The 25246-nt window shown below is 39.8% G+C and overlaps 2 protein-coding genes across 3 annotated transcripts; both read right to left on the bottom strand.

The window, feature by feature from the left end:
- Positions 1 to 1827: 1827 nt before the first annotated feature.
- elac1 (elaC ribonuclease Z 1) lies at positions 1828 to 7439 on the bottom strand. The gene is made up of 5 exons (XM_061673360.1): positions 7204 to 7439; positions 5906 to 6112; positions 5771 to 5829; positions 4001 to 4208; positions 1828 to 2516 (listed from the first exon to the last, which is right to left on the bottom strand). The coding sequence occupies exons 1-5, from the start codon at positions 7358 to 7360 to the stop codon at positions 2023 to 2025; spliced, it is 1125 nt and encodes a 374-aa protein (XP_061529344.1). The 5' UTR covers positions 7361 to 7439; the 3' UTR covers positions 1828 to 2022.
- Positions 7440 to 7541: 102 nt separating this feature from the next.
- me2 (malic enzyme 2, NAD(+)-dependent, mitochondrial) lies at positions 7542 to 22865 on the bottom strand. Of its 2 annotated transcripts, XM_061671876.1 has the most exons (16): positions 22721 to 22865; positions 20179 to 20327; positions 15664 to 15797; positions 15442 to 15591; positions 14667 to 14742; positions 14415 to 14576; positions 14124 to 14337; positions 13065 to 13162; positions 12866 to 12979; positions 12634 to 12745; positions 11887 to 12029; positions 11426 to 11528; positions 11059 to 11129; positions 9631 to 9729; positions 8882 to 9016; positions 7542 to 8131 (listed from the first exon to the last, which is right to left on the bottom strand). In XM_061671876.1, the coding sequence occupies exons 2-16, from the start codon at positions 20293 to 20295 to the stop codon at positions 8108 to 8110; spliced, it is 1752 nt and encodes a 583-aa protein (XP_061527860.1). In that variant the 5' UTR covers positions 20296 to 20327; positions 22721 to 22865; the 3' UTR covers positions 7542 to 8107. The 2 variants fall into 2 exon arrangements, with proteins under 2 accessions (XP_061527860.1, XP_061527861.1); XM_061671877.1 differs by lacking the exons at positions 7542 to 8131; positions 20179 to 20327; positions 22721 to 22865 and having other exon boundaries at positions 8762 to 9016; positions 15735 to 15797.
- Between the last annotated feature and the right edge of the window lie 2381 nt (positions 22866 to 25246).

Raw genomic sequence — 25246 nt, 5'->3', positions numbered from 1 at the left:
TTCAAAGTAGGGTTTTAAATGAAGGTGTTTCAAATTAGGGTTTCAAGATAGATTAAAGGTTTCAAATTAGGGTTTAAAAACAGGGTTAGGGTTTCAAAACGGGGTTGGTGTTTAAAATTAGGGTTTCAAGAGAGATTAAGGGTTTTAAAGTAGGGTTAGGGTTTCAAATTAGGGTTTAAAAACAGGTTTTGGATTTCAAAGTAGGGTTTCAAAACAGTGTTGGTGTTTCAAATAAGGGTTTCAACAGAGATTAAAGGTTTCAAATTAGGGTTTAAAAACAGGGTTAAGGTTTCAACATAAGGTTTTAAAACTGAGTTAGGGTTTTAAAGTAGGGTTTCAAAACGGGGTTAGATTTTGAAATTGTTTACAGCGTTTCAAAGTAGGGTTTAAAACAGGGTTAGTGTTTCAAAGTAGGGTTTCAAGACCTGGTTAGGTTTTCAAAGTAGGGTTTCAAAATAGGGTTATGGTTTTAAATTAGGGTTTCAAAACAGGGTTAAATAGAAGGGTTTCAAAACGGGGTTAGCGTTTCAAATTGTTCACAGGGTTTCAAAGTAGGGTTTAAAAACAGAGTTAGGATTTCAAAGTAGGGATTCAAAACTGGGTTAGGGTTTCAAAGTAGGGTTTAAAAACAGAGTTAAGGTTTCAAAGTAGGGTTTCAAATTAGGGTTTAAAAACAGGGTTAGAGTTTCAAAGTAGGGTTTTAAAACTGATTTATGGTTTTAAAGTAGGGTTCCAAAACGGGGTTATATTTTGAAATTGTTTACAGCGTTTAAAATTAGGGTTTCAAGAGAGATTAAAGGTTTCATATTAGGGTTTAAAAACAGTACCCTGCGACTGACTGGCGACCAGTTCAGGGTGTAGTCCGCCTTTCACCCGAAATCAGCTGGGTTAGGCTCCAGCGTCCCGCGACCCTAACCAGGATAAGCGGTGTTGAAAATGGATGGATGGATGGATGGTTTTAAAACAGGGTTAGGATTTCAAATTGTTCACAGGGTTTCAAAGTAGGATCTAAAAACAGGGTTAGAGTTTTAAAGTAGGGTTTCAAAACAGGGTTAGGGTTTCAAAGTAGGATTTCAAAACAGTGTTGTGTTTCAAATTAGAGTTTCAAGAGAGATTAAAGTTTTCAAATTTGGGTTTAAAAACAGGGTTAGGGTTTCAACATAGGGTTTCAAAACAGGTTTAGGGTTTTAAAGTAGGGTTTCAAAACTGGGTTGGTGTTTCAAATTAACGTTTCAAGAGAGAGTAAGGGTTTCAAAGTAGGATTTAAAAACGGGGTTAGGGTTTCAAAACAGGGTTAGGGTTTCAAAGTAGGGTTTCATAACTGGATAGGGGTTTCAAATTCCTGTTTAAAAATAGGGTTAGGGTTTCAAAGTAGGGTTTCAAAACTGGGTTGGGGTTTCAAATGACGGTTTAAAAATAGGGTTAGGGTTTCAAAACAGGGTTGGTGTTTCAAATTAAGGTTTCAAGAGACAGTAAGGGTTTCAAATTAGGATTTGTGTTTCAAATTAGGATTTCAGGAGAGATTAAGCGTTTCAAATTAGGATTTAAAAACAGGGTTAGGGTTTCAAAACGGTGTAACGGTTTCAAATTAGGGTATCAAAACAGCGTTGGTGATTCAAATTAGGTTTTCAAGAGCCATTAAGGGTTTCAAAACAGCATTCGGGTTTCAAAACGGGGTAACGGTTTAAAATTAGCGTTTTAAAACAGGATTAGGGTTTCAAAGTAGGGTTTCAAAACGCGGTTCGGGATTCAAATTAAAAAAGAATGCTGCATGAAACACTTTTTATTATTTTTATTACGTAAAAAAATGAAATGCTAGGACACATTTGAACATCTTTTTATTTCATATTTTTAAAACATTTTTGTAAAATTAAAAACAAAGCCAAAGAAGATTACGATACGTCTTTTTGTTTTGAGTGACTTTCTGAGAATGTTACCAGTCACCATTATGATCCGGAAGACGACATTTATGTTCCTCACGAAAGTGACTCACTCGAGTCTTGTCAGTCAACAATCCAATTGTTACGACGTAGATGGTTTAGTTCTGCGTGACGGAATATCGACGGTGAGAAAGTCCTCGGCCAGAATGACCTCCACACGGTCGTCGCGGAGAACTTCTTCAGCTTGACGTCGCAGCTCCGAGACGTCGTCTTCTACTTCTACTTCTACTACTTCTACTTTTTCAGGTTTGTACCTCTGGCTGAAATGATACAAGGCCAGCCTCCGAGCCCCGCAGGCCCGCGCCAGCGCCGCCGCCATCCCGGGCGTACTGTGCCCGTGCTCCAGCGCCTTGTCCGCGTGCGCCTCCCCCAGGGTGGCCTCGTGGACCAGGAGGTCGGCCTCCCGGCAGAGGGCGAGGACGCCGCCCGGCGCCGAGCTGCAGTCCCCCAGGATGCACACCTTCCTCCCGGGGACGTTCTCTTCCAGAACCTCGCCGGGCGAGATCACGCGTCCGTTCTCCAGGAGAACCTGGTGACCCGCTTTGAGACGCCCGTAAAGCGGACCGGGCTTCAGGCCTGAGGAAGACCACAAACTCAATGTAAACTCTGACAAATGAAAATGTGAGTGTTACCATCTTTGTAAGGCGTAATATTTCTTACAGTTCTTACAGTGCAGGGTTTTACTGTCTTAAATTTAAAAAATGCCAGTTTTTAAAGTCAGCCGAAGGCCAGGTGACATTTATGAAAAAAATATTATGCAACCATAATATTTTTTCAGCTCTGGAAAAAAAACTGAGACACCATTGCAAAAATGATCAGTTTCTCACATTTTGCTAATTATAGATATATGTTTGAGAAAATAGGATAAGCGGCTCAGAAAATGGATGGATTGATGGATGTTTGAGAAAATTGGGATTTTTGTTTCATTCTATAAAGTTACTGACAACATAAAGTCATGCCCAAATTCGCAAAACAAATATTATCAATTGGAGGATTTATCTGCAGAAAATGAAAAATGTCCAAAATACCATAAAAGGTCCAGTGTGTTTTTGGTCTCTTACTTTTTTCCCAGAGTGGAACATTGTGTTAGTTTCATTCTGCATTTTTGTTTTCATTTGTCAAATACAACAATTGATATTTTATGTAGTAGCTGTTTTATTTATTATTTAAAAAAAAAAAAAAGGAATTGCGCAATCATTTAATATTTTTATTTTTTAGTTGGAAAAATTGTTGAATTAGATGTTTTAAAACATTTATTTCTTTGAAAAAGGATAATGCAACAATTAAACATCCTATTATTATATCCCATTCACAAAAAAGTATGTTTCAGTAAAAAAACAACAAGATTATGACACAGCATTATAATTATAATAATTTAATTTAAAAAAAGGGCTTTTTATTAAAAAATTTAAACTTGAATATTTTTTTAATAACTGATGGGTTTTTTTAAAGTTAGAATTATTATTTTTTATTATTTGATTTATTAAAACATTTTAATTAAAGTTTTTAAATTGTTTAGAATAGTAATTGTACGCACCTAAAAAATATATTTTTTTTAAAATTCAAAAGCACCACGAGACTACCATTTAATTCATTGTTGTATTACAGTGGTTCTCAAGTGTAGTACGCGTATGCAAAAGAATCACTGCCCAAATACATTTCAGTTGTACTGTATTTAACTTTTTAAGTTCAATACGTTTGCATTTAATACTTAAGAACTTTTATTTAGGTCCACATTTTATTTAATGCTTATGTGTTGTAAATTTTAACTGAATCTTTATTTAAGTAGTTTATTTACCCTTATATTTGAGCGCAATGTTAATGTTGAAACTGTGCATAATGTTAGCATGGCTTACATCTCTTTTCCAGGTAATGATGAACAGCTACCGCACTTCTGTATTTTAATGGTGATCATGGTGGTGGTACATGGGGAGCTAAGATTTTTTTTTAGGTGGTACTTGGTGCACAATTTTGCCATCCGTTGTTTTACTGGAGCTCAAGCAGGTGTACTTAATGTTGTGTCCACTGTGTACATAAACCTCAAAAAGATGCAGACGTACCGAGCTGTTTGAGCAGTTCCGTCTTGAGTCTTCCGGGTCGGTCGCGTTCGTGCACGCAGAATCCGAAAGAGGGGACGCGGTGGAACAACCTGAAGGCTTTCACTACAAACCTGTCGTCTTCAAAAAGGAAGTAAGCGTCGGAAGCGTCCAATGAGATGTTTCTGCCGGGACGCTCCTGAGGGAGCGGCGGCCCGCGCTCTGCCGTCACCTAAAGACAAAGAACACGATAACTGTATAACCAAGTCTATGAATGTAACAAACAAACAAAAAAAGCATAAAGCATGGGCAAACTATAACACAGGAATTTATGGAATTACTGAGGACGAGCGTGGGATAAACTCAATTTTGGTCATTTTGAAAGCGCTAAATAAAAATAATAATAATATTTATTATAAATAAAATAAACAAAACAATTAATAAAAATAAATAAATAATACATAATAAAAACTAGTTTTTTAAAAATATCTGTGTGATTTATCTAGCAATGATTACTTTCATATTATATACAGTACACATATTAGTTAATTTAAAAAATACATGAAACTTGTACTTGCTATAAAAATATTTTAAATAAAATATCAATTTATCTGAATGCATCACCTTTTAAACTAATGCATATAAATGGATTTTTCTTTAAATAAAAATATATTTTAGAGTCTATTTTATTAATTATGGGTACAGGCCCAGCCACCAGGCGCTCGCCTTCGAGCCCCACCTCCCGGCTACAGAGCGGGGCCCCGGTGACCCGTCCGGGAAAGGGAAACCTAGAACCATACATTTTGTTCGTCATAGGGGTTTTTGGAGCCGTGCTTTGTCTTGTCCCTCCCCTAGGACCTGTTTGCCATGGGTGACCCGACCAGGGGCGTGAAGCCCCAGACAACTTAGCTCCTAGGATCATTGGGACACACAAACCCCTCCACCACGATAAGGTGACGGCTCAAGGAGAGGTTAGGTCGGGGATGAGATCCTTCCCCAAGTGGAGGAGTTCAAATATCTTGGGGTCTTGTTCACGAGCGAGGGAAGAATGGAACGGGAGATCGACAGGCGGATCGGTGCAGCGTCTGCAGTGATGCGGACTTTGTATCGGTCCGTTGTGGTGAAGAAGGAGCTAACCCGAAAGGCGAAGCTCTCGATTTACCTGTCGATCTACGTTCCTACCCTCACCTGTGGTCATGAGCTGTGGTTCGTGACCGAAAGAACAAGATCCCGGATACAAGCGGCCGAAATGAGTTTCCTCCGCAGGGGGTACGGGCTCTCCCTTAGAGATAAGGTGAGAAGGTCGGTCATCCGGGAGGGGCTCAGAGTAGAGCCGCTGCTCCTCCGCATTGAGAGCAGCCAGATGAGGTGACTCGGGCATCTGTTTAGGATGCCTCCTGGACGCCTCCCTGGTGGGGTGTTCCGGGCACGTCCCACCGGGAGGAGACCCCGGGGACGACCCACGATACGTTGGAGGGACTACGTCTCTCGTCTCGGGATCCCCCTCGGAAGAGCTGGATGAAGTGGCTGGGGAGAGGGAAGTCTGGGCTTCCCTGCTGAGGCTGCTGCCCCCGCGACCCGACCTCGGATAAGCGGAAGACAATGGATGGATGGCTGGATGGATTATATATTCATTTGGACATTTTTTAAAAGAATATATTTCAATCATTTTATAGGAAAAACATGCTGCATCTCTTAGTATTACTATTACTTCTCTTATGGAAAATATTTTCTTATTAATATTTTAAAAATGACTTTTATTTGATTGCAATAAAATCAAGAACGAGCACAAACCTCGGGACTGAGCTGACCCCCCTCTGGACTTTGGTCTTGTGTGGGCTCCAATTCATGAACTGGTGCAAGGAGCAATATTCAGAATGTGAATATGATTCATAACGGGCAATGAAGTGATTTTCGTGGTGTGCTCACCGGCGTACGGGAAGAGCAGCTGCGAGCCCGTCAGGCCCAGCGTCACTCGCAGGAAATGGCGGAGGCCGCGGGGCCCGAACACATCCACGCACTTGACGCCCGGCTCGGGATCGGAGGTCGAGTTGAGGCTGACCGTGCAGAGGAGGCCCGGGAGACCAAACAGGTGATCGCCGTGAAGGTGAGAGATGAACACTTTGCTGATGCGACCTAAAAACATAGAACACAATCTGTTAGTTCTCATGCTTTCATACGCTTGAGTAGCACAACGCAAAAGAAAATAGTGATTTTTTTTTTTTTTTTTTTTTTTTTAATTAACAGTGTTTTGTGCTCAGGCCAAAGCAATAAAATAACTTCTGCATTTTTGCAATCTTTGTGTCATTGATGTTGTTAGTTGTCATTCATTGACAGAGTTTTTTTTTCATCTGCTTTTCAGGTTTCCTGTCTTATTGGTGGTCCTTGAATAGATCTCGTGCAGGGAACAGCCGAAACGAAAGTGAAAGTTCGCTTTTGCTTCTCTCCCGATGCAGATTTTTTTTTTTTTTTTTTTTTACACAAACCTACTCTTAACTTTATAATGACGACATAATGAATCAAGTGTATTATAGATTTTATTTATTTTTACCTATTGGTGTAAATGTTTTTGTTTTTTTGTTTTCAAATTAAGCAGACTTAAAATTCAATTCAGACTTCAAATTGAGCAAAGTGGACACTTTTCTGTTTTGATTGTTTGGATTTACTTTTTTTAAAGAGGTACTAACCCTTTTAAAAGTCACATACTAGTAAATGCAATATTAGTAGTAATATAAGTAATATTTGCAGGTAGAAGTAATAGAATTAGTAGGTAACAGTAGTAATGGCAGGTTGTAGCAGTGGTCGGTAGTAATACCTAGTAGTGGTAGTAGTAGTTGCAGTAAGTAGGGTTTGTAGTAAGTACTACTATCTAGTGGTGGTAGTCGAGCTAGTAGTGATAGTGCTAGAATGTAGTGTTGTAGTAGGTAGCAGTAATATCAGGTACTAGTAGCAGTGGTGGTAGTAGCGCTATAGTAGTAGCAAAACATACTGCCCAAAGTTTTGGTGCGACATGATGATGAGGAGTAATAGCACTGCAAGCATGATTGTAGGAGTAGTAAGAGGTAGTAATAGTAGTTGGAGGGGGAAAAGGAGGTAGTAGCAGTTAGTAATAGTAGTTGGAGGGAAAGGAGGTAGTAAGAAGAAGAATAAATGTAGCTTAGTAGATGTCATGGCGTCGTAGTAGCAGTAGAAGTGGTCGTAGGACCACCAAGACGACTCGGACCGACCGGCTCGTATGTGGCTCTTCATCAGCTGAGTCTGCGTCCCTTCCCCGCAGTCGAACAGCCAACAGTCGCCCTCGCTCCGCAGCACCAGAGCCGAGGCGCCGCGGTGAGGGGACGGATAGGCCGAGCCCGTCCCCAGGAAAGTCACGTCCATGCTCATGGCCACTAAAAAGCAGCAGCAACACAAACGTCGTTTTTTGTTTTAGGTTTCCTTAAAAGCAGCTTCCTTTGTGCGACAACTCTCGTCGCACAAAGATGACCAAAAACGTGCGACGGTGGTGGTGCGTTCAAAGACTTTAGGATTAGTAAATCGTCTCAATAGAAAACAATACACGAAAGTGTACATTTTAACATTTTTATTCACCTCTTTAAACAAACAATTATTGTTAAGCGGCATCAATATTGGGTTCTCAGCAAACAGAGGGTGAGGCCATTTTACTATTCAGTACAAATAAACATTTTATGGTACCACAATACATATACACTAATGACATACAGTACAATGGCAACACAGACAACACTTAATTGAGATTTTCTTAAAATACATACATTTTAAACAGACTACATTCAGTATGACAGTAAAAGCTGTATCCTGGATACGACATCTAACAAACTTGACGTTTAGCAGTCATTTGGCGGCAGCACAGATGATTACAATTGATTAAAACAGTGTTAAAAGATGTCCTGGCATTCAACAATGTCCTATACCTCAAGTTTATATCAAGGTAATTGGTTCATATTTACTTTTAGGCCGTGGGGTTTGCATGTTTCCAGTGTGTGAGATCACAATGACTAAACTATGCAGCAATATGAAGCAATAAATAAAGTTGCCTTTTGTGCACAAAACATCTGAACACACACCTACAGTACAATAGAAAAATATACCTACATATTTTACTCCTTCTTTTCATGTTGATTTAGCTGTAAAAATCTGCAAGGCACAGAAAATATATTACTGCATTGGTATTTTGAATAATTAAAAAGGTTAGAAACTTCTTCAATCAGCGTCGCATAATTATAAATATTTTTTAAGAATGTAAGTGAGCGGAAATGGTGTACTCAAACTAAAATATGTCTGATTCAAGACTTCTCCAAGGAAAATGTCCAGCAAGTGAATGATTGCGTACTTTTAAAGGAGACTTAATACACAAATAGAATCCTTTTAATTTGCTGGCAGCCCAACAACATAAAACACACACAACTGACTTTTCCCTCCTGATTCTGTTCATAAAACGGTCAGACCTGGTACTTGTAAATGTTAAACCTGTTAAACACGATTGGAGTTTCTCATCTTGAGTACGCCACACACAATAAAAAAAAATGTTCCTTACCCTGTGTGGGTTCGTTCACATTAAAAAAAATCATCGCAAAATATGGGTACCCTGCTTAATCTAAATGCCAATAAATTGTTTGCTCAGCTAGTGCAACTCAAAGCTTTCAGTGCTTAAACTATATTTTTGTGCTGCCCTTTATCACCACTAGGGGATGCAAGTGTTGAAGTTATATATAGAACAGTGACAATTCCAAACTAAAATGGCCATGCTGTCAGATGGCAGCTGAAATGTAACATAATACATATTCAGTTGTCCTTTGCAGCGTGATTGTAATGAATGGAGTGGATAAGGTAACTAAAGGAGGAGTGAGTGTACTTCTAGTGATTAGAGTCGGGGCTGAAGCTGACCCCAGGCCAGTCGTAGGTGTCAGGTAGGAAGGAGTCGTAGTTTGTGTTCCACACGGTGGCATGCACTAAGGCATTCTTGTCCAGCGGCTCCGGGTAGCGGAACGCCATGCCTTTGGCGTACACGAACTCCACTACCTGCGTATACATGTACACAGTCAAGAGAGCTTAGTTACACTTTATGCCATTGTAGGAACACACTGGCTGACGTCATATTAAGCAAATAAAGTTGTAATATTAGCAGAAAACATTTTTATGCATAATCCATCCATCCATTTTCTGTACCGCTTATGCTCACTAGGGTCGCTGGCCAATTTTATGCATAATAGAAAAATAAAACTGTATGACAGAAAAAACGCAACATTGTATATAGCCAAGAAATACTTCTCTATCCCTGCAACAAGATGATTTTCAGTGTAGGGGACGGCCTTATATTCTGTAACAGGTAACAATAAACAGGAGGAAAACTCTTTTTTGAAGAATTGTTCGCCATCTGCCAAACTGCTGCTTGTTGTGACGTTCACTACCACCACCACCACCACCTGGTAACTAAATTTTTGTTCACAACTCAAGACAAATAAATAAATAAATGAATAATAATAATTATTATTTTTTTTTAAATCAGCCTACCGACAGCTCATGTCTTGAAAGACGCTTAAGTCGCATTTCTCATAAGTCGAGGTACCAATGTACATGAATCAACAGGAAATGTAATGAAAATGAAGTGCTCTGAAAATGTGCATTAGTCTTACCTTCACAGCCATCTGGAGAGAAACCTCTCTGATGTTAGAGAGAGGCGGGTACAGTCGGCCTTCTTCCAGCTCTTTGTCGGTCACCTGCTCTGCCAGCGTCTGCAAGACAAACAGTACAATTTATTGCATGTGAAATACACAGAGTGGACACAATGTTGGCCAGCTAATCTGTATTTAATGACAAAATGCAACCACAGAATATTTCAACTCCATTTTCAGGTTGTTGTCATATTTCATGTTTTAGTAGAATTTGAGAAGCAGGAAGGAGTCTTTGGGCCACACTGAAAAAGAAATCCATCCATCCATTTTCTGTACCGGTTTATCCTCACTAGGGTCGCGGGTGTGCTGGAGCCTATCCCAGCTATCGTCGGGCGAGAGGTGGGGTACACCCTTGAACAGGTCGCCAGCTAATCGCAGGGCACGTATAAACAAACAAACAACCATTCGCACACACATTGACGGCTACGGGCAATTTAGAGTCTTCAGTCAACCCACCACCCATGTTTATGGGATGTGGGAGGAAACCGGAGTGCCCAGAGAAAACCCACACAGGCACTGGGAGAACATACAAAACTCCACAAAGGTGGGGCTGGGATTTGAACCCCGGTCCTCAGAACTGTGAGGCAGATGTGCTAACCATTCGCTCACCCTGCCGCTCTGAAAAATAAATATTTCTTCAATTTTAAAAGTTGAAATGACATAACATTAGGAGGGGAAAAAACATATTACGAGATAAAACAGGAAAATAAGAATAAAGTCAGAATATTACAAGACAAAATTCCAGTTGGAATGTTATGGGGTTAAACTCATAATATTAAGAGAAAAACATTTTGGTCCTCATTCAATAACCATACGTACGCACAAATGTATGCTTAAATCGTGCATATGCATGTTTGACGCACAAAACTGCGATTCATCAATACTTGTTTTTGTTCATACTCTCCGAACAAATTTAGAACCAGAGTAAAAACATGTTATAATGACCAACTTTTTATATTATTTGTTACTTTTGATCATTATACATTACTGTATATATTTTCCTCTTTCAACATTTAAAGTTTATTAAAGTAGCTATTTAGAACTTTTTATTTTTAACAAAAAATGTAAACGCAACAGTCCACTGTCTCTCTCTAGAGTCTTGCCTGTAATATCATTAAATATGTATTTTTTCCTCAAAATATTATGTCTTTATTATGAGAGCTTATTTCATCATTTGTAATTGCAGTGTATAGATGACTATACGACAAACATGAAGTAAACAGCCAAATTGCTGATGTTATGTCAACAGATGTAGATAAACATATGGATAACCGTGGTGGCCTAACAGAAAAGCGACACCAGTTAGCATTGACACAACATACAGACGAAAAGCCACATCAAACAGTGCTTCACTCTCATACGCTTAAAAAACCTCAAGCAATCACAGACCTTGGCGGCCTCCAAGAACACCGTGTCACTGATGTGGCGCACTCCGCTCAGGATGACAGCCAGAGCCACACCTGTCACACAAAAACATGAGTCTACATTGTGATATCAATTAATCAAATCAATCAAAAGTTTATTTGTAAGCACTTAAGCAAAAAAAAAAAAAAAAAAAAAGCGACTCATGAATGTATAAATCAAAATAAATCAACCCCGCTCGCCACTTGTCCACAGGACATAGACACACACACGCACACGGGTTAACAATAAATATAATGACTTAATAACCTGAGGCTGAGCACAGAGAATCCAGGTGAGGAAATTCCATCACCTGCTCCTGAACAATAAAGAGCATTTCCTTTGTGTTGCTCACCTGGGAAGATGTAAGCGTTGTTGCCTTGTCCAGGAGTGAAGACTCGTCCGTCACTCAGAGTCACGGGATTAAATGGACTACCGCTGGCAAAAAGACATCTACCCTGTGCATGTGTGTGGAGCGTTGTTAAAATTAACAATAAATCCTGATACAGTGAACCCCCGCTATTTGCAGGGGACGGGGACAGAGCGAAAATCAGAAAAAGCAAAAAAAAAAAAGAAAAAGGGTTTGGAATTGTCTACAAATGCAACAAAATGGCAGCAAAACACTGTTTTTTTTCTATTCGACGAAACTATGTTTTAAAAACAAAAACAGCAAATAGGCAATTTTTTCAGCAAATAACAGGGTAGGTTCACCCCCCAAAAATTTATGAACGAGCAAACTTGAGAATTCTTTACTGCGAATATGTGGGGGTTCACTGTACTGGGCATAAATCATTTGCAAAGCCGTAAATTGTGTACATCTGTCAGCGTGTAGGCATCCTCGGCAGTACACTCTGCTTTGGCAGTGGGGTTGCTCAGGGCGAAGATGATGGGCCGCTCGTTCATGGCGCCCATGGCTTTGATGACATCGTGGCTGAACAGTCGACCGGCTCCCGCCACGCCTGCCGGTGGCCGAGATAAACGTTCAAAGTTAGACTTTAGTGGAAGTCTGCGCTTAACACACATTGAAATTTTGATTTGATGGGAATTTAGATTGAGCTTGCCAAAAAATGAATGAAATGTGTGCTGTTGTATTTCTGAGTACTTGGCGAATTATTGGAACGGGCCTGGCGAGCTATCAGTACATCACGGCGATGTGTTTGAGGTTCTAACTTAAGTCAAAATGGATGTCTCACTATGAAGCAATAGAACCATGTGATTTCTCCACAGCCAAAAAGCAAAGAGAGCTAAGACAAAAATGTAATATACAATGACTTCTTATATACAGTGGGTACGGAAAGTATTCAGACCCCCTTAAATTTTTCACTCTTTGTGAAATTGTAGCCATTTGCTAAAATCATTTTAATTCATTTTTTCCCTCAATGTACACACAGCACCACATATTGACAGAAACAAATGTAATTCTTGAGATTTTTGCAGATTTATTGAAAAAAAAAACTGAAATATCACACAGCCATAAATATTCAGACCTTTTGGTCAGTATTTAGTAGAAAGTTTTGTGGAATTAGCTTAAGTTGTTTTTGAGTTACGCACTGCACGTCTTACCAATGATAGCTGTGGGTCTTATGGTGTTGACAGCATCCAAAAAGCTGTGAACGTCACCAGGACTGTCATGAACAAATGCTTCCTGGTTGCCGTCCGTCGCCTGCAACCTTCCCTGAAGACACAAACAGCGCAGCCAATCAATAACGATGCATTTGTTGAAGGGGATAACTTCATTCAGCCAGACAGGAAGCAACACAGACAGCTTCTCCGCATCCTTATTGCATCTGCTGACCTTTACGAGTAAGCCATCTTTGTCGAACATCCAGATTTTCTGCCTGGCATCCGCCTGCGACATGCCCGACTCCATCATGGCCATGACAATCAGGTTCGCGATGCCGAGAGCAGCCTATGGGCCCAATAGTGAGTACAAAATTACTAAATTATTATTATTATTATTTTAAACAAAATGGACTGCGTAACCATCAGTTAACCTCTCCAGCTCCGAGGAAAAGCACTCGGTGCTCTGTGATGGGCTTCCCAGTGGCCCTCTGAGCTGCAAGCAGACCAGCGAGGGCCACAGCTGCAGTGCCTACAATGAAAAACATGCAGAAAATTATGTATATATATCCATCCATCCATCTTCTGAGCCGCTTCTCCTCACTAGGGTCGCGGGCGTGCTGGAGCCTATCCCAGCTATCATTGGGCAGGAGGCGGGGTATACCCTGAACTGGTTGCCAGCCAATCGCAGGGCACATACAAACAAACAACCATTCGCACTCACATTCACACCTACGGGCAATTTAGAGTGTTCAATTAACGTGCATGTTTTTGGGATGTGGGAGGAAACCGGAGAACATGCAAACTCCACACAGGCGGGGCTGGGGATTGAACCCCGGTCCTCAGAACTGTGAGGCTGACGCTCTAACCAGTCGTCCACCGTGCCGCCTATATATATATATATATATATATATATATGTATATAGAAAAAAGAGAAATCAGATTTTTTTTATTTGTTATATATATATATATATATATATATATATATATATAACAAATAAAAAAAATCTGATTTCTCCACATCTTTTTAGACTCCTCCATAAACTTAAACTTTACAGATACCAAGTCTGCTATGCAAGTGGCGTTTGCGATGGTAAATCCATTGCGACACATGGTGATATCACTCATAGTAATGGTAATTACAAGCCTTGTTTTCTCCTGAGGGGAATAAAGGAAGTGTCATTTTGAGGTGAGGTACATTTTTGGGAGGTTACCAGTAATTTTCAGTAATAACATTAAAGAATATTAAAAAGTTGTATTTCTTGTCAATTTCAAGCTGCTTTTTCTCCACTGCAAACAGCAGCACTTTCTCATAAAACTCCGCCGTAAACATCAGCTTTACAGATGCCACGTCTGGTCTACGAAATTAAAGCCACAAAGTGACGGGAAACAAATACGGGTTTAATTATTCAAGTGGACGACACAACTTTCATGGTGTCTACTAGAGCGAAAAACTACAGTATCCTACAGTATTTTGAGCATAATTACTGAACCTTGGATATCATCATTGAAGGTACAGTACTTCTCCCTGTACTTCCTGAGGAAGCGAAATGCGTTGTGGTTCCCGAAATCCTCAAACTGGATCAGCGTGTCCTGCCCATATTTGTCCACCACGGCCTCCATGAACTCATCGATGAGGTCGTCATAAGCCTGAGAGCGGTCTCTCCTCTGGTACAGGCCCATGTAGAGCGGATCCTTGAGGAGAGTCTGATTGGTGGGCGAGAGCAGACGTGTAGGGAATGACGGAATTATACAGCTCGGGAGGTGACAGAGCGCCTTCCCACCTCGTTGTCCGTGCCGACGTCAATCACGACAGGCAGACATTTCTCAGGTCTGATGCCGGCGCATGCTGTGTACAGGCAGAGTTTGCCAACAGGGATTCCCATGCCGTAAACACCCAGGTCGCCCAGGCCTAAAATACGTTCTCCATCGGTCACGACGACTGCCTACAAGTTGTAGCGTTGTGTTAAGTGTTATTTGTACGACCGTTTTGACTTTTCTTAAACTTTCTCAAATCTTTAGGAGACGGTACTCACAGCCACATTGGTCTCTGGCCAGTTGTCCAAGATGGAGCGGATGTGTCCTTTATCCAGAATGGAGATAAACAAGCCCCTTGTGAGAGAACAATTAGACTTCAGATATCTTTTTGTTTGTTTTCACGTCAGGTACATAACAGATGGGCAAACTTTTGTGCTCAAAGGCCACAATTAATTTTTAAATATAACCCGATGAGGTTTAAAAAAAAAAGCTAAATATGTAAAATAACTAATTCTGATATTTTAAAATAGGAATTCATAAATTTTTCAATTTATGTCACGTTGTTAATTTTAATATTTGATATTAATGACTAAATAATTTATTAGAAATTTAAAAACAATTATTAAAAATGTATTTATATTTATTACAATAACTTTTTATGTTGTAGTTTATTATTTTCACATGTATGCTTTTTGTTAAATGAAAATGTTTTGTTCAAATATTTTTATAAAAATGAAAAATTCAAGACCTCGCCCCTTATAGATATTTAGGAGGCGTCAATCTGGTCAAAGGGAAACATTTTACTTCTATGCAACCCATTTCTTCTTCATACATGCAATTGTTTTTTTCCCCCTCTGGCAACCAATAATTTCATGAAAAAACTAATAAAACATTAAAATATTAATTTAATAATTTAAATTAAAAAAATGTTAAATTAATGTAACAAATATTAGATGGGCCTGATTTAATAATAGATCAGGGAAATATGTTGCCCACTGCCCACCCCGATAAGCAGTATAAAAATGTGGAGTCAGTTCTTTATGGATTCCTTACTTGGGTCGTCGAAAGATGTGTCCGTACTGTGTGCAGGCCAGGCCAACGGTGGGGGTGTAGACGATGGGCATCAGGTCCTCGATGTCTCCCATCAGCACTCTGTAAAAGAGCCTCTCGTTTCTCTCCTGGATGCCCATTAAATAGATGTACCTGTACAGTCAAACAGGATAAATAAAGCGTAAAATAAGGGTTCTTTCAATGCTTGTTGCAATATGCGTTTACTTTTCAAGCGGATCTGTCATTTTCTTGAGATTGTTCTGGAAGCGCATGGCCTGGAGGTCTTGTGTTTCTACCTTCGGAGGCAGGAGGCCGTGCAAGCCCAATATCTGTCGCTCCTGTAAAGAGAAGGCCATTCCCTGGGGAAACACAAAGTGACAACAGTCAAAAACATCTTACAAAATACAGTAGCCACCTGCTGAGTTGCATTCGCATTTACAAAAGGCTGTAAAATTTTCGCTGGTTATCGCATTCATTTGTACCCTCTACGGCAGTGGCTCTCAAAATTATTACATCAAATACAACAATTATGACCAACATTAAAATACAGTAGTGTAGTAGGCCAAGTGATCATCAAAAAGGAGGAAAAGGTTTTACTCATACAAAGTATATTTAATATTCTTATTAACCAGCGAAACTTTATGCACAGTTTGAACATTAACACTGCGCTTAAATATTGGAAATTAGAAAAAGTGTACTTATAAAATGTATTGTACTTCAAAGCTAAATAAAATTGTACCTGGATTGTCTAAAAAAAAAAAATACTTAAAGATTAAATGCAAATTGTTTGCATTGTATGTATTGTACTGTGAATGTACTTAAAAGTTAAATACAACTGAACTGTAGCTGTGCTTTAATTTGTACCTTCCTTTATGTTCTTGACATAGTGATTTTCATTCATTGTAAAATGCTAGATTATATTTTATGTTTTTCATGTTTTAAATGTATTTGTTTTATTTGTATTTAGTTCAGAGATTCTTTAACGTATCACTAGAGAAAGCCCGCGTACCACTATTGGTACCCGTACCAAACATTGAGAAGCACTGGTCTACGTTTTCCTTTTGTATTTTCGCTCTAATGGACACATGCATCAGTCTATCGCTAGGTGTTCTGTCCTCTTGAACAAATAAACACTGAATGTCAATTAGACTTCTTTCCCCCCCCCCCCATGAGAATAGAGAACAAATAAATGCCTCCTCTCCCTTTCCACTTGAAGAGTCCGCTTGAACAAATAAAAGTCTCAACCCGCCTGACAATTTTATTTGAACAAACTGAGGCCTCAATTTCCCCATTTAAACAACTGAATGCTCCTCTTGTTTTTCCTTGAACAAAAATGCTTCACTTCAATGAAACTTTTTTTTCCCCCTTCAAGTCTTCACTCAGATCTTCAACAGATCTTTGGAAATGTGTGAAGTTCCATCCTGTTTCAAACGCTCCACCATCATTCCAGTCCCCAAGAAACCTGCAATCTCTGGTCTGAATGACTACAGGCCTGTCGCTTTGACATCTGTGGTCATGAAGTCCTTTGAACGTCTCGTGCTGGACCACCTCAAGAGTGTCACAGGTCCCCTGCTGGACCCCCTTCAGTTTGCCTACCAAGCGAACAGGTCTGCGGATGATGCAGTCAACATGGGACTGCACTTCATCCTAGAACACCTCGATAGTGCAGGGACCTACGCGAGGATCCTGTTCGTGGACTTCAGCTCAGCGTTCAACACCATCATCCCTGAACTCCTTTCAACCAAGCTTCTCCAGCTCAGCGTCTCATCTGCCATCTGCCAGTGGATTTACAGCTTTCTGACGGGCAGGACACAGCAGGTCAGGCTGGGGGAGGCCACCTCATCCACACGCAGCATCAGCACTGGGGCGCCCCAAGGTTGTGTCCTCTCTCCGCTGCTCTTCTCTCTCTACACGTTACGACTGCACCTCAGCGAACCCGACTGTCAAACTCCTGAAGTTTGCAGATGACACCACTGTCATCGGCCTCATCAAGGACGGTGACGAGTCTGCATATCGACAGGAAGCGGAGCGGCTGGAGCTGCGGTGCGGCCGACACAACCTGGAGCTGAACACGCTCAAGACTGTAGAGATGATCGTGGACTTCAGGAGGCATCCTTCGCCACAGCTGCCCCTCACGTTGTCTAGCTGCCTTGTGTCAACCGTCGAGACCTTCAAGTTCCTGGGAATTACAATCTCTCAGGACCTGAAGTGGGCGACCAACATCAACTCCGTCCTCAAAAAGGCCCAGCAGAGGATGTACTTTCTGGGCTTCTGAGAAAGCACGGCCTGCCACCGGAGCTGCTGAGACAGTTCTACACAGCGGTCATCAAATCAGTCCTGTGTTCTTCCATCACAGTCTGGTTTGGTGCTGCTACAAAAAAGGACAAACTCCGACTGCAACGGACAATCAAAACTGCTGAAAGGATTGTCGGTACCCCCCTACCGACCCTTGAGGACTTGCACGCTGCCAGAACGAAGACAAGAGCATGCAAAATCCTCTCGGACCCTCCGCACCCCGGTCACCAGCTCTTCCAGCTCCTTCCCTCAGGTAGGCGCTACCGATCAATGCAAACTAGAACTATCAGAGATTCCAACAGCTTCTTCCCTCTTGCAATCAACTTCTTAAACACCTAACCTATAATTCCATTACAATAAGCTGGCAATTTTTTGACTTGAGTTCGTTGTCACATTTCTGTGGGGCCAATTATGTATTACTCGTGCACTCACTGTAGTTGTCTCGCCATGCTGCACTATTTGCATATATTGGCCACTCATGCCAGAGTAGCATCTGCTCCATTTGCACACTGATTGAGGAGTATCTGTAACATTTGCACAACCAACATTGTCCCAGATGATCGCACTACTCGTCACTTTAAACCGCATACACTCCTTGAAGTCTCAGCGCCCTTTGCACAATGGTCATTGCACCGGACTATTGCAATATTAGTCATTCGAACTGCTCTAAGTGCTAGAGGACTCTGCATCTTTTTGCACAATTGTTTTTTGTCAATGTTTTTATGTCTCCAAAGTGTTCTGTAAATTGACTGTCTGTTGTACTAGAAAGGCTCCAACTACCGGAGACAAATTCCTTGTGTGTTTTGGACACACTTGGCAAATAAAGATGATTCTGATTCTGATTCTGAAGGGAAAAAAAAAAAAGGTGTTTCCACGACTATAACATCTGATACTACGCATGTGTGACGCGTCGCTGTACACTTCACCACAAATTACACTGCTTTAATTGGCGGAGTTTAAAAAGAGAAAGCCAAAAAAAAAAAAATCACATCATGATGAAACATTATAAAAAATGCATTACTAAGACTAACTGCCTCCTCTCTCATGCCTGGTATCCTGCAGCTGAGTATATTTAGGCATATAGCCACTATTTGAGGTATATTCTACCAGTTTTGGTCCTGCGTGGGTCCTGTGTCTAGTCACGAGGTGGCAGAGTGCCATTAGAACAAGTTGACTTGTTCACCCCTGACAGGAGAAGCCGACAGTTGAGAGAAGAGAGCACCCGTAAGCACTTTTGAAAGAAAAAAAAAGAGAGAGAGAGAGAGGGGTGTTGTCTGCAGGAAGCCAATAAAGGAGAGAAGGGGCACATGAAGGGGTGAGGTTGGGGGAGGGGATGCTGCGTATGTTCATGTATGTGGGTATGCAGGAGCTTCCTCCACTCATTTATAACATCTGAGGCTCCTTATTGTTGGGACACATACAAGTGGAGGAATCCCCCTGCAAAATGCAAAGTCATGCTGATGGAACAATTTTCCTCACGAGTTTAGTCACTGTGATGCTGAAAATATATTAGGTCTAGTGCTAACATGATACTTATATATTGCCACTGATTACTAAGACGTGATCACAGTTGGTGAAGGACCTGTTTTGCATGTAAGGCTGGAATGTTTATTTTTAGCACAACAACACTTCTGCTCGGGTCTACGAACCAAAGCAGCACAGAGTGAGACCAGGCCTCATTCATGACCTTCCAGCTATATCACCAAGCCCATTTTGTAACCAAGAATGAGAATGTCTTCTCTACTTTTCCCGAGAATGTCTTCTCCACTTTTCCAAATGAGAAAGCTAGTGAGGCGCGAGGAGACAGAGCTATGCAAAATCTAATATTATTGGACAACCTGATACTGATTATTCTATACATTGTTTTATATTCAATATGGTGTCTATTTTAACAAATATATTATTTTAAACAAGTATTAGTATTAATTTGTGGAAAAATTCTGCCCCACAGGCCCAGTAAATTATTTACACATAATAGACACCTGATACTCTTCGCAGTTGAGTCCATAAAATGCTGAGTCTGTGAGTGATGGAGGCCGTAAAAGAAAATATAATAATATATTATTGGATTCCATATTTATTATAATAATTGTTTGACTATGTATGATTTGTTTTAAATTATCGAAAAAGTAATGTAATTTAAACATTATTAAAATCTGTACACAAATTATAATGCCACACTTCTTGCAGAAGTAAGTCAATAAATACTGCTGTGGCCACTATATGTGGAAATACCGTACACTACTTTCTCATTAAAGAAAAGCTAGGAGGAATCAATCTGGTCTAAAGCAGACATTTTAGTTCCAATACTATGCAACCCATTTCTTCACTGTAACATCACAACATGCATACAGTACATGAACAGTAATTGTTTTTCACTCCGGCGCACAATAACCATACGCTCATTACGAGAAACCATATTGTACGTGTTTAAAGCACACTTACTTTGTTGGTGCGGGGGTTGAGCATTAATGGCTTGCCCTTCTCTTTGGTGTGTGCCCATCTGCAGGCAGACACACAGGCAGGCCTCAAGGAAAAGCTGCTCCTCAGCCGGGACAACATGATGGACTGTCCACAGTGTGGAAGCTGAAAAGCTGAAAGGAAACAGAGAGTGAGAGAAGAGTATCGAGAAAGATTGGATCCTTTGAGAGTACTCTTTTCAGAAAAACTTAACACCTTGGAGATGAAGCAACGGCCCAAAGGGGCGGCAAAAGAAATCAGGAAATAATAGTGTTGTTAGGTTTTGTAGCTGCTTCAGTGCACTGTTTGGCAGCAACCAGCACAAAACGCATGTACTGTAAAGTCAAACCCAACTTGTTGATTGCCTGCATGGGCCGCAGAAGACCTCAAGAGATGCAGTGCATGTTTTTTAATGGGTAAAAAAACAAGTTTAGTTTGACTTTTTTCTTGATTATTTTTTTTTTGATTGGTTGCTCATTTTCCCAATGTACATATTTGTTACGATACACATTATTTGTATAAAGTCAATCTGGGGGGTTTCAATAGAAAAACACTAAAAAGGGAGAATTCACACAGTCAAGGAATAGAAGCGCTGAGGTCTTTAATCTGCATGTCGACGTCAGTGATTGGGTCTGCGTGAAAACAAAGCTCCGAGGGATGGACATAATCTTTAGCTCACTGCTGCGCCACACGAAGCAAAAGATCACATGACAAATAGGAAGACATGGGCGCTTTCTAATATTTTGGTGACCTGATTTAGGCGATCTGTGTGTGTGCGTGTGTGTGTGTGTGTGTGTGTGGTTGGGGAGGGCTGTAATAGAATTGTCATTTTAAGTGGCAGCTCTGCATGTGACCTGTACTCTGGAGCCAAAGGAAATACGTAAACAAGTATCAAGTGTGGGCCAACGTCACCCACTTCCTCTCAGTTTGAGAACAAATGAACATCCACAGTATTTGATTTGCTGCTTCCCGAGAATGTCTTGTAGCTTGGTACACACCTTCTTACATCTTAAGCAATTTTTTAAAAATGTGAGCAACCCCACACATGGTGAGGAAAAAAAATGCCGTGTATTTAGGTACTGTTCTTATAGTGTATGGTGTGCTCAAGATGATCAACACAGCACACCAGACTCATAACGATAGCTACATTGACAATCGATCCTCCGAAACAAAAGTATTGCGTAGTATCAAGACTGACCTGTGAGAGGCAGCAAGGCGCCACAGGGAATCCGGACTTCCAGGAAATACAAATAACTATTTGAGGGACATGTTTATTCATCTCAAGCTGATGACACCCAGTCATTATTTGCGAAAGTACAGTAGCTAGTTTGACAATTTGTTTAGATTTAAAGTGTAAAACTGACACAAAAAAAATGTAGAAAATGATTCCTATTCCTAATTAATTAAATTATTGAAAAAAAGTCACTGTGCACAACACAGATGATGATGACAGCCAGTGATTATAATTTAACATTTTGTAATTAGTTGATCTACAAGAGCAAATGAGCCACTATGATACCGTTTTTGGCAACCACCCAGTAGAGCAGATGGCCCCCTAATCAGTTCAAAGTATTGATTGAAGCGTTTTCATTTTCAGGCAAACACCAAGCTGGTATAACGCACAGATTTTTGGGTAACTGTTGAGTGTTTTATGTGTGCCAGGTAAATTCTGGCAAGACTCACAAACCTCTCTCACGAAGATCTTAATTTCTCAGTGGAGATGTATCACTTCAACATACGTCCTTGATTACTACTTTCCTATTAACTCAGTCACAAGAAGAAGTTAAATTGTGACTAGGGAACCGTAAATAGGTAGCGATTCACCGTATTTCATTTATATACTATGGGAAAAAAGTGGTTTCCCTATCGGCTTCCTATGTTCAACCTTTCATATTCGACTGTTTGTTGATCCTGAGGTAATGTAATGAGACAACATTTCACTGTGCGTGTTCACTCTTTGACTGACAATGATCATCGTCTCGAGGTTTAGTGTACACAGAAACACACCTACTGGCATGCTTTTCCATGTGTCAAGTTTTAGGATGTCTGAGGCTATCAAGATCAGTGTCACCTCAATGTGAGTGAATGAATAAATGTGAATGGCGCCATTCATTCCAAGAGGAGGTAACAATACTTCTGAAGCACAAGGGGTGGCGACTTTGTTTCCTCTGTTTAATGTGTAACTCGCAAAACAGAGGGAGGGCGTAAGACTCTAGAAGGACTGTACGGTACAGCAGAATTACTTAAAGCTAACAGCAGACGCAGCCATTAAGAATGAATGGAGCCGCACTAGCAAGCTAAGTTAGCCTCCTCTCACGCCCCGCTAGTAACTTAACAGAGGGTGGGCCATTTTCAAAAAGCTATTTTAATACATGAATGACACACGGTCTTGTTTTTATATTTAAAAAAAAAAAAAAAAAGGCTTGTTGAACTGACGCATGCGCACGTCACAGACATTCGATCCCTTTCACTCTCACAACTGTTGACAAGTTCCTCAATGGCGTACGTTTTTAAAATGACGAATTACCTGGTTTTGAGGATTTATACCGCCGCGGTGTCTTTAAAAAGAAACTCTCTGCGGCATAGTTCCAATAGTAAGGGCTTCGTTGACAGAAGCCACTGATGCACTGAGGGAAGGGAAGATTGGCAAGCCAGGCGGAGAGGAACTTGGCCGCTCAGCCAATCAGAAGCCGGGATTGCCTCACGACGTTTACCGTAACTAACAACATGCACAACGCTTTTTTAACCTCGCACATCATGACGCCACTCTACCGTAATTACTATAAAGCAGTGGTGGGCAAAGTACGACCCTCATTAAATAATTGGTTCATTCGGTTATTGCAAATATATATATAAAAAAAGTCAAATGAAGAAATATTGAGACATGTAACAGTTCATTTTATTAACTAATTGTTTAATTAATTAGAATTGAATGAATGATAAATGATAGAATTAAAAATGAGAATGAAATAGAAAATAAACTTTTGCAAATTTCTAATAGTAAATAAATAATTTGTAAAACAAGAATGTTGCATACTGTTTACATTATCTTTTATTTTACTAACCAAAGGGCTTATTAATTAATATTACATTAACAAATAAGATTGAAACAAAGATAAGAATAAAATATTATATTATGATACACTTGTTTTACTTCATCTATGAGTAAAAAAAATTAGCACAATATTTTCCCGCCCCTGCTATCGAGAAAGATCATTTGAGAGTACGTCTCTCAAAAAAACTTAACATATATTAAACTTTCTTATGTTTGCGCAATTCTGTTTTAAATCTTGCTACAAAAAACAATTCAAATCAAGCATTTTTAAAATTAATTTATTATGTTTTCTCCACAAAACTTGAAAAAAAAACTATCCATACTTTAGCATTTGAACCTCCCACCTTTACCAAAATGAAGAAGTAGATAAAGCCTGCAGAAAAGACACATCAAGTTAACCATATTCCTGTACTGATAAAGCATGCAGATTGCAATTCAGAGGCTGTGTTTACATTAAGCAAGTTGGGAAGCATTAAGGTGTACAGAGGCACATATACGTGTGCAGCTGCATTTCTTCATTCACCAGAAATTGAGGTCAGTAACAATGTGTTCAATTTGTGTGAGAGAAGTTATTGCTGGTTTAGTGGATACTGTACTGTAAATAATAATAATAATAATAACAATAATAATACTGTGCTCATTGGATTGGAATCATCATTGAAATCAGTAAATTTTGTAGCACATTATATTAAACATCACTGTTACAGATAGAAGAAAAGCAAAATTTATAAATGTGGTTGTGAGTTTAAATGTGCTATATGTCTACTGTGAATAGAACTTGAGTTAGTTTTTTGTAAATGCTCTCTTTTTTCCAGTTGTACATTGAATGCATGTGTTTGTGGACCAAAGTTACAGTAAATAATAATAATAATCATAATAATAATCATAATAATAATAATACTTATTGCATCCTTGTAGAAGAGCTAAAGCAACATCAAATGCAACTCATTTCAAGGGTTAGGCACAGGTCAGCACGATAAATAACCTTTTTAGATTTCAAAGGTTCATATTGTTCAAATGTGTTGATTGCATTAGAATTTGGGGGCTTACGTTAGAGTTTGTTGTTTTGTACTCTCAAATGCAAAAACAGTCCCATAAAGAGCAATATTTGCCATCAGTAAAAAAATAAAATTTAAAAAAAGCATTGCACATTAAAACCAAAACCAAGTGAATGCAAATGAACACAAAATGTGAGTCAAGTAATCTGTAAAAACCACACAACAGACACAAAATGTCCTGCAAATGTAAGCGTGTGACAGGAGTTGTACATTTTATGCAGGCAAGCTTCATTTTCTTGTCCTATGGCACTCCTCGGTTAATACAGTCAGAGGAACCTCCCGTGTGTAAAAAGGACATTTTGGTTAAAAATTGAGGGTCTGGGAATACTAAAACATAAACCAAACTATGAGAGCCATAATGTGTAGTTGTCTGGTGTCAAGTGCAGCGTCTATTGGGACAGCAGCAGAGTTGAACCCAGAATCTACTCCACAATGTTGCACCCTTAACTTTGAAATAATACTTTTTTTTATGTCCCTGTGGTGAATACAAACAGATAGAACTAAAGAAGTCAAGCTACTTCCACACAGGAGGGCCACAGCCAAGATTTAAACACAAAATCTGAGAACTTTGAGGCATGCGTCCAAACCAAAATTCCACCATCCTGCCCCATTTAAAAACACGTAAAGGACTTTTACAGCTGATTCCCTTTAAAAAAGCGGCCGTGTCAAACTTATTTTCGCTGCGGACCACACAGGAGTTATAGCCGTTATGGCTGAAAACTATATAAATGTATACAGTACTGTAATCACCTTGTTCTATTATTACATATCCAAAATTGCCCCTGCATTGGACTGTTATCAAACGACTTCCAACAACAAATTGGATTTAAAATCAGAAATCATGAAAAATAGTCGCAAGCAAATAATTTTGTACATTGTCCAGTTTATGTTAAAAAGGGATTTGGTGAAAAAAAATGCTTGAACAACGGCAGTATTTAAA

This window comes from Phycodurus eques, chromosome 3 (assembly GCF_024500275.1).
Source record: "Phycodurus eques isolate BA_2022a chromosome 3, UOR_Pequ_1.1, whole genome shotgun sequence".
Taxonomy (NCBI): Eukaryota; Metazoa; Chordata; class Actinopteri; order Syngnathiformes; family Syngnathidae; genus Phycodurus; species Phycodurus eques.
Note: the sequence above shows the minus strand (reverse complement) of the source record. Positions and strands in the feature narration are given on the sequence as shown.